The sequence below is a fragment of the Balaenoptera acutorostrata genome, chromosome 18 (assembly GCF_949987535.1).
Source record: "Balaenoptera acutorostrata chromosome 18, mBalAcu1.1, whole genome shotgun sequence".
Taxonomy (NCBI): Eukaryota; Metazoa; Chordata; class Mammalia; order Artiodactyla; family Balaenopteridae; genus Balaenoptera; species Balaenoptera acutorostrata.
This window is the reverse complement of record NC_080081.1, coordinates 74,706,230-74,718,241: the sequence shown is the minus strand read 5'-3', so window position 1 is coordinate 74,718,241 and position 12,012 is coordinate 74,706,230. Positions and strand designations below refer to the sequence as shown.

Genomic DNA, 12,012 nt, shown 5'->3' with positions numbered 1-12,012 from the left:
TATTCTTTTTGTTGCAGTGGTGAATGAGATTGTTTCCTTAATTTCTCTTTCTGATCTTTTGTTGTTAGTGTATAGGAATGCAAGAGATTTCTGTGCATTAATTTTGTATCCTGCAACTTTACCAAATTCATTGATTAGCTCTAGTAGTTTTCTGGTGGCATCTTTAGGATTCTCTATGTATAGTATCATGTCATCTGCAAACAGTGACAGTTTTACTTCTTCTTTTCCAATTTGCATTCCTTTCATTTCTTTTTCTTCTCTAGAACTAGAGAAGAACTTCCAAAACTATGTCGAATAATAGTGGTGACAGTGGGCATCCTTGTCTTGTTCCTGATCTTAGAGTGCTTTCAGTTTTTCACCATTGAGAATGATGTTTGCTATGGGTTTGTCATTCGTATATGGCCTTTATTATGTTGAGGTAGTTTCCCTCTATGTCCACTTTCTGGAGAGTTTTTATCATAAATGGGTATTGAATTTTGTCAAAAGCTTTTTCTGCATCTATTGAGATGATCATATATATGGTTTTTATCCTTCAGTTTGTTAATATGGTGTATCACATTGATTGATTTGCATATATTGAAGAATCCTTGCATCCCAGGGATAAATCCCACTTGATCATGGTGTATGACCCTTTTAATGTGTTGTTGGATTCTGTTTGCTAGTATTTTGTTGAGGATTTTTGCATCTATATTCATCAGTGATATTTGTATGTAACTTTATTTTTTTTTGTAGTACCTCTTTCTGGTTTTGAAATCAGGGTGATAGTGATCTTGTAGAATGAGTTTGGGAGTGTTCCTTCCTCTGCAATTTTTTGGAAGAGTTTGAGAAGGATGGGTGTTAGCTATTCTCTAAATGTTTGATAGAATTCACTTGTGAAGCCATCTGGCCCTGGACTTTTGTTTGTTGGAAGATTTTTAATCACAGATTACTTGTGATTGGTTTGTTCATATTTTCTATTTCTTCCTGGTTCAGTCTTGGAAGGTTATACCTTTCTAAGAATTTGTCCATTTCTTCCAGGTTGTCCATTTTATTGGCATAGTGTTGCTTGTAGTAGTCTCTTATGATGCTTTGTATTTCTGTGGTGTCCATTGTAACTTCTCCTTTTTCATTTCTAATTTTATTGATTTGAGTCCTCTCCCTCTTTTTCTTGATGAGTTTGGCAAAAGGTTTATCAGTCTTCTCAAAGAACCAGCTTTCAGTTTTATTGATCTTTGGTATTGTTTTCTTTGTTTCTATTTCATTTATTTCTAATCTGATCTTTATGATTTCTTTCCTTCTACTAACTTTGGGTTTTGTTTGCTCTTCTTTCTCTACTTCCTTTAGGTGTAAGGTTAGATTGTTTATTTGAGATTTTTCTTGTTTCTTGAGGTAGGATTGTATTGCTATAAACTTCCCTCTTAGAACTGCTTTTGCTGCATCCCATAAGTTTTGGATCGTTGTGTTTTCATTGTCATTTGTCTCTAGGTAATTTTTGATTTCCTCTTTGATTTCTTCAGTGATCTCTTGGTTATTTAGTAATGTATTGTTTAGCCTCCACGTGTTTGTGTTTTTTACGGTTTTTTTCCCTGTGATTCATTTCTAATCTCATAGTGTTGTGGTCGGAAAAGATGCTTGATATGATTTCAATTTTCTTAAATTTACCGAGGCTTGATTTGTGACCCAAGATGTGATCTATCCTGGAGAATGTTCCGTGTGCACTTGAGAAGAAAGTGTAATCAGCTGTTTTCGGATGGAATGTCCTATAAATATCAATTAAATCTATTTGATCTAAGGTGTCATTAAAGCTAGTGTTTCCGTATTAATTTTCTCTCTGGATGATCTGTCCATTGGTGTAAGTGAGGTGTTAAAGTACCCCACTATTATTGTCTTACTGTCGATTTCCTCTTTATCACTGTTAGCATTTGCCTTATTTATTGAGGTACTCGTGTGTTGGGTGCATATATATTTATAATTGTTATATCTTCTTCTTGGATTGATCCCTTGATCATTATGTAGCGTCCTTCCTTGTCTCTTGTAACATTCTTTATTTTAAACTCGATCTCATCTGATATAAGTATTGCTACTACAGGTTTCTTTTGATTTCCATTTGCATGGAATATCTTTTTCCATCCCCTCACTTTCAGTCTGTATGTGTCCCTAGGTTTGAAGTCGGTCTCTTGTAGACAGCATATATACGGGTCTTGTTTTTGTATCCATTCAGCGAGCCTGTGTCTTCTGGTTGGAGCATTTAATCCATTCACATTTAAGGTGATTATCGATATGTATGTTCCTATTACCATTTTCTTAATTGTTTTGGGTTTGTTTTTGTAGGTCCTTTTCTTCTTTGTGTTTCCCACTTAGAGAAGTTCCTTTAGCATTTGTTGTAAAGCTGGTTTGGTGGTGCTGAATTCTCTTAGCTTTTGCCTGTCTATAAAGCTTTTGATTTCTCCGTCGAATCTGAATGAGATCCTTGCCGGGCAGGGTAATCTTGGTTGTAGGTTCTTCCCTTTCAGCAGTTTAAATATATCGTGCCACTCCCTTCTGACTTGTAGAGTTTCTACTGAGAAATCAGCTGTTAACTGTATGAGAGTTCCCTTGTATGTTATTTTTCGTTTTTTCCCTTGTTGCTTTTAATAATTTTTCTTTGTCTTTAATTTTTGTCAGTTTGATTACTGTGTGTCTCGGTGTGTTTCTGCTTCGGTTTATCCTGCCTGGGACTCTCTGCGCTTCTGGAGTTAGGTGGCTATTTCCTTTCCTGTGTTAGGGAAGTTTTTGACTATAATCTCTTCAAATATTTTCTCGGGTCCTTTCTCTCTCTCTTTTCCTTCTGGGACCCCTATAATGCGAATGTTGTTGCGTTTAATGTTGTCCAGAGGTCTCTTAGGCTGTCTTCATTTCTTTTCATTTTTTTTCCTTTATTTTGTTCCTGTGGCAGTGAATTCCATCATTCTGTCTTCTGAGTCACTTATCCATTCTTCTGCCTTAGTTATTCTGCTATTGATTCCTTCTAGTGTGTTTTTCATTTCAGTTATTGTATTGTTCATCTCTGCCTATTTTTTCTTTAATTCTTCTAGGTCTCTGTTAAACATTTCTTGCATCTCAATCTTTGCCTCCGTTCTTTTTCCGAGGTCCTGGGTCATCTTCACTATCACAATTCTGAATTCTTTTTCTGGAAAGTTGCCTATCTCCACTTCATTTAGTTGTTTTTCTGGGATTTTATCTTGTTCCTTCATCTGGTACATAGTCCTCTGTCTTTTCATCTTGTCTATCTTTCTGTGAATGTGGTTTTCATTCCACAGGCTGCAGGATTGTAGTTCTTCTTGCTTCTGCTGTCTGCCCTCTGGTGGATGAGGCTATCTCAATTTCCTAGTTTAACTGGATGGAAATCAGAATATTTTAAGCAACCAGAGTTTTGATTTTTTTTTTGGAAAGAGACTAAACACACGTAACTTGACTCTACCTGGCTGCAGACAGAGGTCAGTGGCATGTCTGCCTGCTTTGAACCTTTGACCTCCCCAGAAGCAATATAAATACCACAAAGAACAGGGAAGGAGGTAATAAAATCTTCCAGCGCATGGAAATGTCCTCAGGGGATGTGGCACGGCCCTCATTTGAAGCGTGTATGGTGGCTTTTCCAGAGAAGTTTGGGTGTAAGAGGTCAGAAGTGGGTCACCATCATCACATTCGTTCCAGTGCCGACCATGTGCTCCCTGAGCTCCCTGTGATCACTGGCTCAGAACTTTTCTGTCCCGTGTTCCCATTTACCCTTTACTTCCTAAGCAGGTTTGTATTTAAGCTTCATCATGTGCTGGCTTTTAAGAAAAGACAGCAGAAGGAAGCAAAATCCTTTTTAATTTTTAATGAACCAGGTGAAGCTGGCTGTGTGTCATTCATCCTCTTTCAACATAAGCTCTCTGTCCCCAGGACGGTGGGTGAGGCTGTGAGGCCATCCTTCCATACCATCCTGGGGATGGTCTGACATATGGGCGGACAGGAAAGTGAGTGACAGAACGATACTTCAGGGAATAACTGTAGACATATTTGACAAAATCCACAGCACAAGAAAAAAATGCTGTTTTTAGTGAGGATCAGAGCTATGCTGCTGACAGTCAAATGATTATTAGTCATAGGCAGAGTTATATTTGATATATTGGGTTGGCCAAAAAGTTCGTTTGAGTTTTTCTGTAACATCTTACAGAAAAATCCAAATGAACTTTTTGGCTAACCCAATATTTTAAAAGATGGCAGTACCCTTTTCAACTAAAAGCGATAGAGGACTTCACATGCAACCTTGTTTCTCCACGTTTCCTTCCAATAGTCTTAGCACTGAGGCCTGAGCGTTGGTCTGTGCTGTGAAGCGCAGCCAACCTGGAGTCCCACGCAAGGACTGGTTTCATCAGGTGGTTTGGTGTCACAGTACGGCTAAACATTTGCTTGATATGTTCATACCAAAAGCTGATGTTCTCAGGGGAGCCAACGTCCTGGCTCAGAACGTCGGTTTGGTGGCCCCAGGGCTAGAAATGTGGACTGAGTATACCGGTGTTCAGTAGAACCCTTGAATATTGAGTGTGTGAATAAAACCAGTTTAATAACAACACCAATATCAAAGTACACACCAAGAATAGGATTTCACCAAATCCTTTCATATCGGCTGTTTACTATATAATTGCTAACCTAAAAATAATGATGATGATGGTAATAATAATAATAACAGAGGATAAATCTGACAGCCAAAAACACAGGACAACATGAGCATTTACTAATATCCACAAGTTCAGAGTTAACTCTGTATGCTATAGATTGCAATTAGCTTTAATTGACTAAGCTGGAAGTATGTTTTATTATTTCTTTAGATTTCTAAAAGAAGTGCCTTGTATTGTAATGGTGTCAGGCACCTGGTACCTCAACACATTAAAAAACACTGGAGTGTTTTAAAAAATCACCAGCTGCAGCAATAAAATGGCAAATGGTAATCTTGAAGAAAATCTGCCTTGGGTCTTAGACTGTGTCTTAGAATTTAATGCAGGCAGTAAAATTTCTCACATTTTGTCAGTAGTTATTTTTCTTTTGTTTTCAGTATTGAGAATGTTGGGATTAAGTATATATTAAGATTGATTTGCTTTCTGGAATGTTGTATACTCTTATGCCATCAAGACAGTTTAAAGAAGCAATAATTTCACATTCTACTATTCCATTAAGCCATACTAGTTGAAGATATGTCATATGTGAGGTCGCATTCCAGTCTCTGATGATTTCCTTTTTTTAATAATTAATTGATTGATTGATTGATTGATTAATTAATTTTTGGCTGCGATGGGTCCTCGTTGCTGTGCGCAGGCTTTCTCTAGTTGTGGTGAGTGGGTCTACTCTTCATTGCGGTGTGCGGGCTTCTCATTGCAGTGGCTTCTCTTGTTGCGGAGCACGGGCTCTAGGCGTGCGGGCTTCAGTAGTTGCAGCATGCGGGCTTCAGTAGTTGTGGCTCGTGGGCTCTAGAGCGCAGGCTCAGTAGTTGTGGCGCACGGGCTTAGTTGCTCCGCGGCATGTGGAATCTTCCCGGACCAGGGCTCGAACCCGTGTCCCCTGCATTGGCAGGCAGACTCCTAACCACTGCGCCACCAGGGAAGCCCTCTGATGATTTCTTAGAAGGAGGAAGATTTGATTAAAATTAGCATGGTTACCATTAAATTAACAATCAGAAGTATTTAGATCAATTAACCATCTTTTCCCCTTAAAAGATGAGGCCGTTATGTGTTCTCAGGCCCGTGACTCTGCTGCGACTCAAGGTATCAGGTACTGAAGAGGGCACTGCTTTCTGATTTGTTCTGTATGTTACTCCCTGATGTTTTGGAGGCAGAGCGGGGAGACGAAAGAACGGTGGAAACACTAAAGTTTATTCATGATTGTGTGGTCAGTGTCCCTGTCATGTCCTCTAGGACATGATCTATTGGAGCCAAGGAAAGAATATTCTAGGGAACATAAGTCCACTGGCCACCGCAGGGGCTCTCTGGGGGTGTCAGGTCTGTTTGAGCCTCATGCTAGAAGGACAGCTGATCCGAGGAAGACTCTTGCTTACCCGAGGGTCTGGGACCGTGATGCAGTGCTTGTCTCTGAGCTCTTTCCTGGGCCTTTACACCTTAATGCTTCAGCCTAATAATCTCCTTAAAGCCTCCCCAACCCCAGGCGGAATTTCTGGTTCTTTCCTCTGTGCGCCTCCTCAACACACACCCCTAACATTTCGCCCAGCAGGAACTAGATCTCAGAGGCTTTGTGGGCCATGTAAGGAACGAGCACTTTCTTCTTACTGCAGCGGAGCGTAAGGAGTGGAGGGAGGGGTCCACGCAGGCCGTGGGCTCTTTTCTGTTTATAAAGATCATTCTGGCTGCTGTGCAGTGAAAGATGAGAAAAAGCAGGGCTCCCGTTAGAAGGTGAGAGGTTATGGTGGCTGGGACTGGACCTTCAGCCGTGGAGGTGGTGTGAATGCTCACATGGAGGGCATGCGTGCTGTAGGAATTTAAAGCCAGAAATCGCTGCAGCAGAGGTCATCAGACATGTGACTTGAACCTGACATTAAAGAAAGGGTCGAAGGGAGGGAAGGGCTTGTAGGCATTACTCCCCGATGCCTGGTGAAAGAGTTGCTAGGTGTTAACTCTGACTTCGACCTGGATTGACTGATTGATTTCCCATTAGACATTTTCAAAGAGAAATCCCCTTGAAGAAAACAAAAACAAACACAAAAACCACAACTGCTCCAATCTCTCTAAGCAGACCTAGAAGAAATGCAGGCAGCTAGAAGGAATTGGGCCATTTTGTCTGTTACTCTTTTTTCCAAGCATGAAACGTTGCACTTCAGACCACATCAGCAGAGCAATATTTAAAGTCCATGTTTTTCATTTTTAACATCTAAGATGACAAATGATGGGCAGTTCCTTCTCAGCTACCTGATGGACTCCTTCCGTCATAAGGAGCGGTTGTCACATTCGGGCTGAATGTTTTCTCACAGGTGACTGTTTTTCTTTCTAGGATACCCCAAGCAGAGGCCCACGGCCCCCCGCAACGGGGTCTCCCCCAAGCCGGACCCGCAGGCCCGAGAGGCCGAGCGGCAGCTGGTGCAGCGGCTGAAGGAGAGGTGCGACCAGCAGACGCGGCAGCTGGGCCTCGTGCAGGCGGAGCTGAGACGGGCCGTCCGGGGCTTCGAGGCGCTCGCCGTGTCCACTCAGCTCTTCTTTGGGAAGGTGAGTCCACACCTGGTGAATGTTGAAGGGCTTTCGGTTTGCGGGGAGGACGGCGGTGGTGATGGTTGTTTGCGTGTGTGTTTCAGTTCGAGTTTGGGGTTAGAGACCAGTTTGATTTGCAGGTCACACGACATCTCCGCCAGCATCGCGTAATGTTTTGGGTGCCAAGTTTAGACTTGAGCGTGGAAGACATTAGTCTGGGAAGAAGGATGCATAACCTGGACTGCAAAAGGGAAAATTGTGTAAAAAAGAAGGGAAAGGGCATAAATGAACGTTTTGAAGGTGAGGTCTTGGAAGAGAATGGAGCTTGTGCTTGTTTGCATTTTAGCCCCGAGACGGCCAGGGTCTGAAATGTCTACACCTTTCAGTACAGAGGGAACCAGGGCCACAGAGCTGCGCCACTTTGGCTGTCGAGGGGACCTGGAAGGTGCCGGGCTGGGGCCTCTTCTCGGGGCCACGCTCACAATGCGCGTGGGGCAGCGTGGGGTAGGGGCGTCCTCCCTGCCCCCTCGGTCCTTCTGACAATGCAGAGAGGCTTGGTTTCCTCAGCCTGAGTGTCCAGAGGCTCCTGGGCCACCCGGACTCCGAGTCTGTTACCAGCCACGGTGTAGTTTGGCTTTCCTGCCTGTGAATGTGAAAGGGCGGTGGTGGGAGCGCGGGCCTGTCTGACTTTGTGCGTTCGTGCTCCACCCTGAGGTGGCCAAGGCCTGTTTGGGGGGGAACCTGAACATTTACCTTTGAGGTTTAAACATTATGAGTTAGCACATCAGTAACCTGTAAGGCATTCGTTTCATGTATGGACCTTCCGGGATCTGTAAATGAAAGTAAGAATGCTATATAAATGCCCCCCAACTAAGAAAATGAACTAACTAAATCTCTAACTAATTTAAAGAAGAAAATCAGAAGAATATTAACCAGCACCACGTCCACTGGTTTTCTTTAGTATCTGTACCGTGAAGTGTGGAGGGCTCTCTGACCTTTGATGATAGCCTGTAGCCTCTCTTCCCCCACAATGTAGACGCCTGAGCTGTCCTGTTCTGTTGTTGTTTCCTTTTTTGCTTAAAGCTTTTGGCCCAAAGAGCTAATTACCAAGTTATTGTTGTGATGAAAGACAAGACAAACAGGTTTCAGCTTTATCAATAGTTTCTGCCTCTTCCCTGATCAAAATGTTAACACCAGCAGTAAATGGCCAATTTGAATTTTATGTCTTCCCTTCTGGTCTAGTACCATTGGGGTCAGCCTGAAAGAGCTGCAGTTGCTGCGTTCTCACCCCTGTAAGAATTAAAGTTACAAACACATTTTTGAGGTGCCAAAGGGGCCAGACTTGCCATGGTAAATATTGAGCGTTTTTCTTATTAGACAAAGAGTGACGTGTTTTCCGTTCTTCAGCTGGTTGTGTATTTTCCACTGATTGTGAAGTCTTTAATAAAGAGGAAAGCAGCGTCGTGCGTTGCAGTTCAGTGATAACATTTACTTTGTAACTCTGCCCGCTCTGGGATTGCGCCTTCCATGCGTCATCCAGCTTCAGAACAAATCCTTGATAAGGGTTTCGTGTGGATAGATACGCCAGCAGACGTCGAATTAGCACATTGGTAACATGCGCTGTGTTTTCAAGTTGGAACTTTTGGACCCCATTTATGGCGTCGTGGCAGAGAAGAGAGTTCCTGTGTTGAATAAGGGTCGGTTCCCTGTAGCGATGCATTTCTAGGCCCCAGGAAAATTCCTGTTGGCCCATGGACCACGAGTTTTATTTCTCTGCGGCACGCACATGGCTCTTCAAGCAGAGACCCTAAAGGGCAGGTGATTTGTAGCCATCTCCATCTGACCCCCCTACCGGCTGGAGCAGCACTCGGCATGACATTTCAGCAAGATGGATGGTGGGCATGAATTTCATTTTCTTTTCAGTAAATCACAACCAGCAACTCCAGACAGGCCTCCCCAATGACCATGGCATTTCACCTCCCACACAATGTGTTCTTTTTTCCGTCCTTCTGATCTCAACTCTTTCTCCAGAGAAACCTCAGAAGAAAAAATGGACATTTTTCAAGTCTGTAGTTGAACATAAGTGGCTTCCACTCCGGCTGGCATGTGTTCTACATGGTTTAAGATGCTTGATTTGAGAGTTTGCCAGGAATACCAGACTAGACCAGGGGGTGTGACCAGAGTGGAGCACCCGGGGAAGTGGAGGCCAGGCAACCTGGGAATTCTGATGATGGAGCCCCTGCTACAAGGGCTCATGATCCTGAGATGCTCTCATGACCCGTGTCCCTCTTGGGGGAAGCCAATGCATTATTATTATTATTATTATTATTATTAATATTATTATATATGGGGCAATGGTCACAGCCCAGCATGCCAGCTGTGCAGGGCGTGACCTCCAGAGCCAGCCTGAAAAAGCAGTATCTCTTTGCTCTTCTGCTTAGAAGACGCTGCTGGAACTCTACACCTGTATCTTTTCTACGCTGTAGCATATTCGTCTACAGAGCAGGCGTAGTGGAGAGCGGGGGCCGTGCCAGCAAGGAGCGGTCCCACCTGTATCTTGCATGAGACCTTGAGCGAGTTGCGGCCCCTCTTTGAGTCTTGACAGCATCACCAACGGGAATACATCCTTGCTCCCCTCGGCGTCCCGCTGCAGAATCACCTCTGACCAGTCATCTTTGACTCGCAGTTTCCTCAGTTTCAAATAGGTTTGATAATAACTCTTTACAAGGTTATTATGAGAATGGAGTGAATTAATGGGCAAAGGTACTTTGAACAAATATTCAATAGAACATTCTTTTTGAGGACAAGGAAAATGTGACAAATATTTTACTCTCCAGCGGGATGAATAAGACATATGTGAGGAATGTAAAGCTAAAACACAGACCAAACCCCTCTTATTTCATTTTATATATATATAAAGGATATGGCTTGGGGTGTACTTTAAGAATAGAAATAATCTCCTAGTCCAGCTATTCAGCTGCTGCTGCTGTATATTTTTTCCAGAATGTGCTGATGCTATTAAGTATGGGAAGTCACTAGAAAAAGGAATTAGGAGCCTGGACAGGGGTCTTTCATTTCTGCCCCCTGCTTCACAGCTCCTGGCAGCGCGGCTGTGAAAGTTGTCAGCTGTGGTACAGCCTGAGCCCAGCGTCCAGGGATGCTGAGATGCCACATTTAGGTGCCAACACCCACCCTCACGCTTGTGCTCGTTCCAGGCAGCTCTATTCCCCCTAACAAGGCACGGTCCTCACCACAGGCCAGACAGCTCTGCTGAAATCCGTGGTCCCAGACCTCTGGGGGGGCTGTACTAATAAGTGTGACTTTCAGGGACTCTCACTTCTCAGGGTCAAGTTGAAAGACTTTTATCTTTTGCTGCCTGATTCCCGGGAACGCCACTCTTGAGCAGCCCCTGGCGGCTAATCCAGGAGATGGTCCTGTATTAAGTGGTGTGCCTCGCCCTGTAGCATCAAGTTTTACACAGGTTACATCTGAGGGTGTATATTTATTTTCGTTTTAGTTTTAATCAGATTTATTATATTCAATATTTTTTCATATTGGTTTGTGTCATTTTTATCAGTAACTTTATGAATGTGATAGACGATGGTTTTTAACTATTTTTCATTTATTATTAAATAGTTTAGGCATACAAGGCATGAAAATTTATGTCAAGCATTTGTGTACTTTCTAAGCTTAATCAAAATTAATAATGCAGCAGCCTCCTTCTCCCTAAAGTGTATATATATGAATGTATATTTTTTTCTTTTACTCTTTGACTTTTTATCACAAAAATATATTGAATAAGTGTGGAGAAGTGTGGAAAGAATAACAACACCCAAATACTCATCATTTAGGTTTAATACTTAATGACATGTTTCCATATTAACTTTATCTATGTTTTTTTTAATATTTACTAATTTATTTCTTCATTTGGTTGTGCTGGGTCTTAGTTGTGGCAGGCAGGCTCCTTAGTTGCGTCTCACCAGCTCTTTAGTTGCAGCTTGCCAGCTCCTTAGTTGTGGCATGTGAACTTTTAGTCGTGGCATGCATGTGGGATCTAGTTCCCTGACCAGGGATCAGACCCGGGCCCGCTGCCCTGGGAGCATGGAGTCTTAACCACTGTGCCACCAGGGAAGTCCCATTTGATCTATGTTTTTGTTGTTAGTTAAGGATACATATTTTTAAATATAGTTCATATACTTAACTTTTCATCTTTAATTCACTTATGTTAGTAGATTTTTATCAACCCTGCCCCGACCATATGAAAGGTTCTGTGGAGGGTTCAAAAAAGTAGAAGGCAAAGCACCTTAATAACAATATCGCTCCTGTTTATTGACCATCTCCTATGTCCTAGACACTTTACATATAGTATTTTAACCCACCCTGGTGTGGACATTATTCTCATGTGACAGTTGAGGAGACTGAGGCTCAGGCAGGCTATGTAGCCTTCCAGAGACAACAGAATTAGAAAGCGATGGAGCCATGATGCAAATGCAGGTCAGCCCGTATCCACCCCATATTTTTCCCACACTGTTGTGGTCCTTTCTCTCCCTCTCCACCCAGCCTTCAAGGTTTTGATGTAGTTAAGGGGGAAGAACATAACGGGGAAAAACAAAATGTGAAACAATAATCTCAAAGTTAAACACATGTAGAGGATGCTAAGAGAAAATGATCTAAGGTAAGAGTCAACCTGAAGCCACAAACAAAAGTGGTGTATGTTCTGGTAGAAGCCCAGCCCTGTGAGTGGGAAGGGGCGGCCTGGGAAGGAGGCTGGCAGGAACCGGGACGGAGAGCTGGGTGGGATTATTGTGAGTAACGAGGA

General features: G+C 42.8%; 1 protein-coding gene across 13 annotated transcripts in view; it reads left to right on the top strand.

Moving 5' to 3' along the window:
- The window catches only part of MTUS2 (microtubule associated scaffold protein 2), a 505,315-nt gene that overhangs the window by 381,403 nt on the left and 111,900 nt on the right, over positions 1-12,012 (top strand). For all 13 annotated transcript variants that reach the window (XR_009005942.1, XM_057533086.1, XM_057533075.1 and 10 more), the window contains one exon: positions 7,000-7,211. Coding sequence is in view for 12 of the 13 variants with exons in the window: in XM_057533086.1 (XP_057389069.1) it covers positions 7,000-7,211 (212 nt within the window). In the remaining variant the exon portion in view is untranslated. The remainder of the gene's footprint in view (positions 1-6,999; positions 7,212-12,012) is intronic.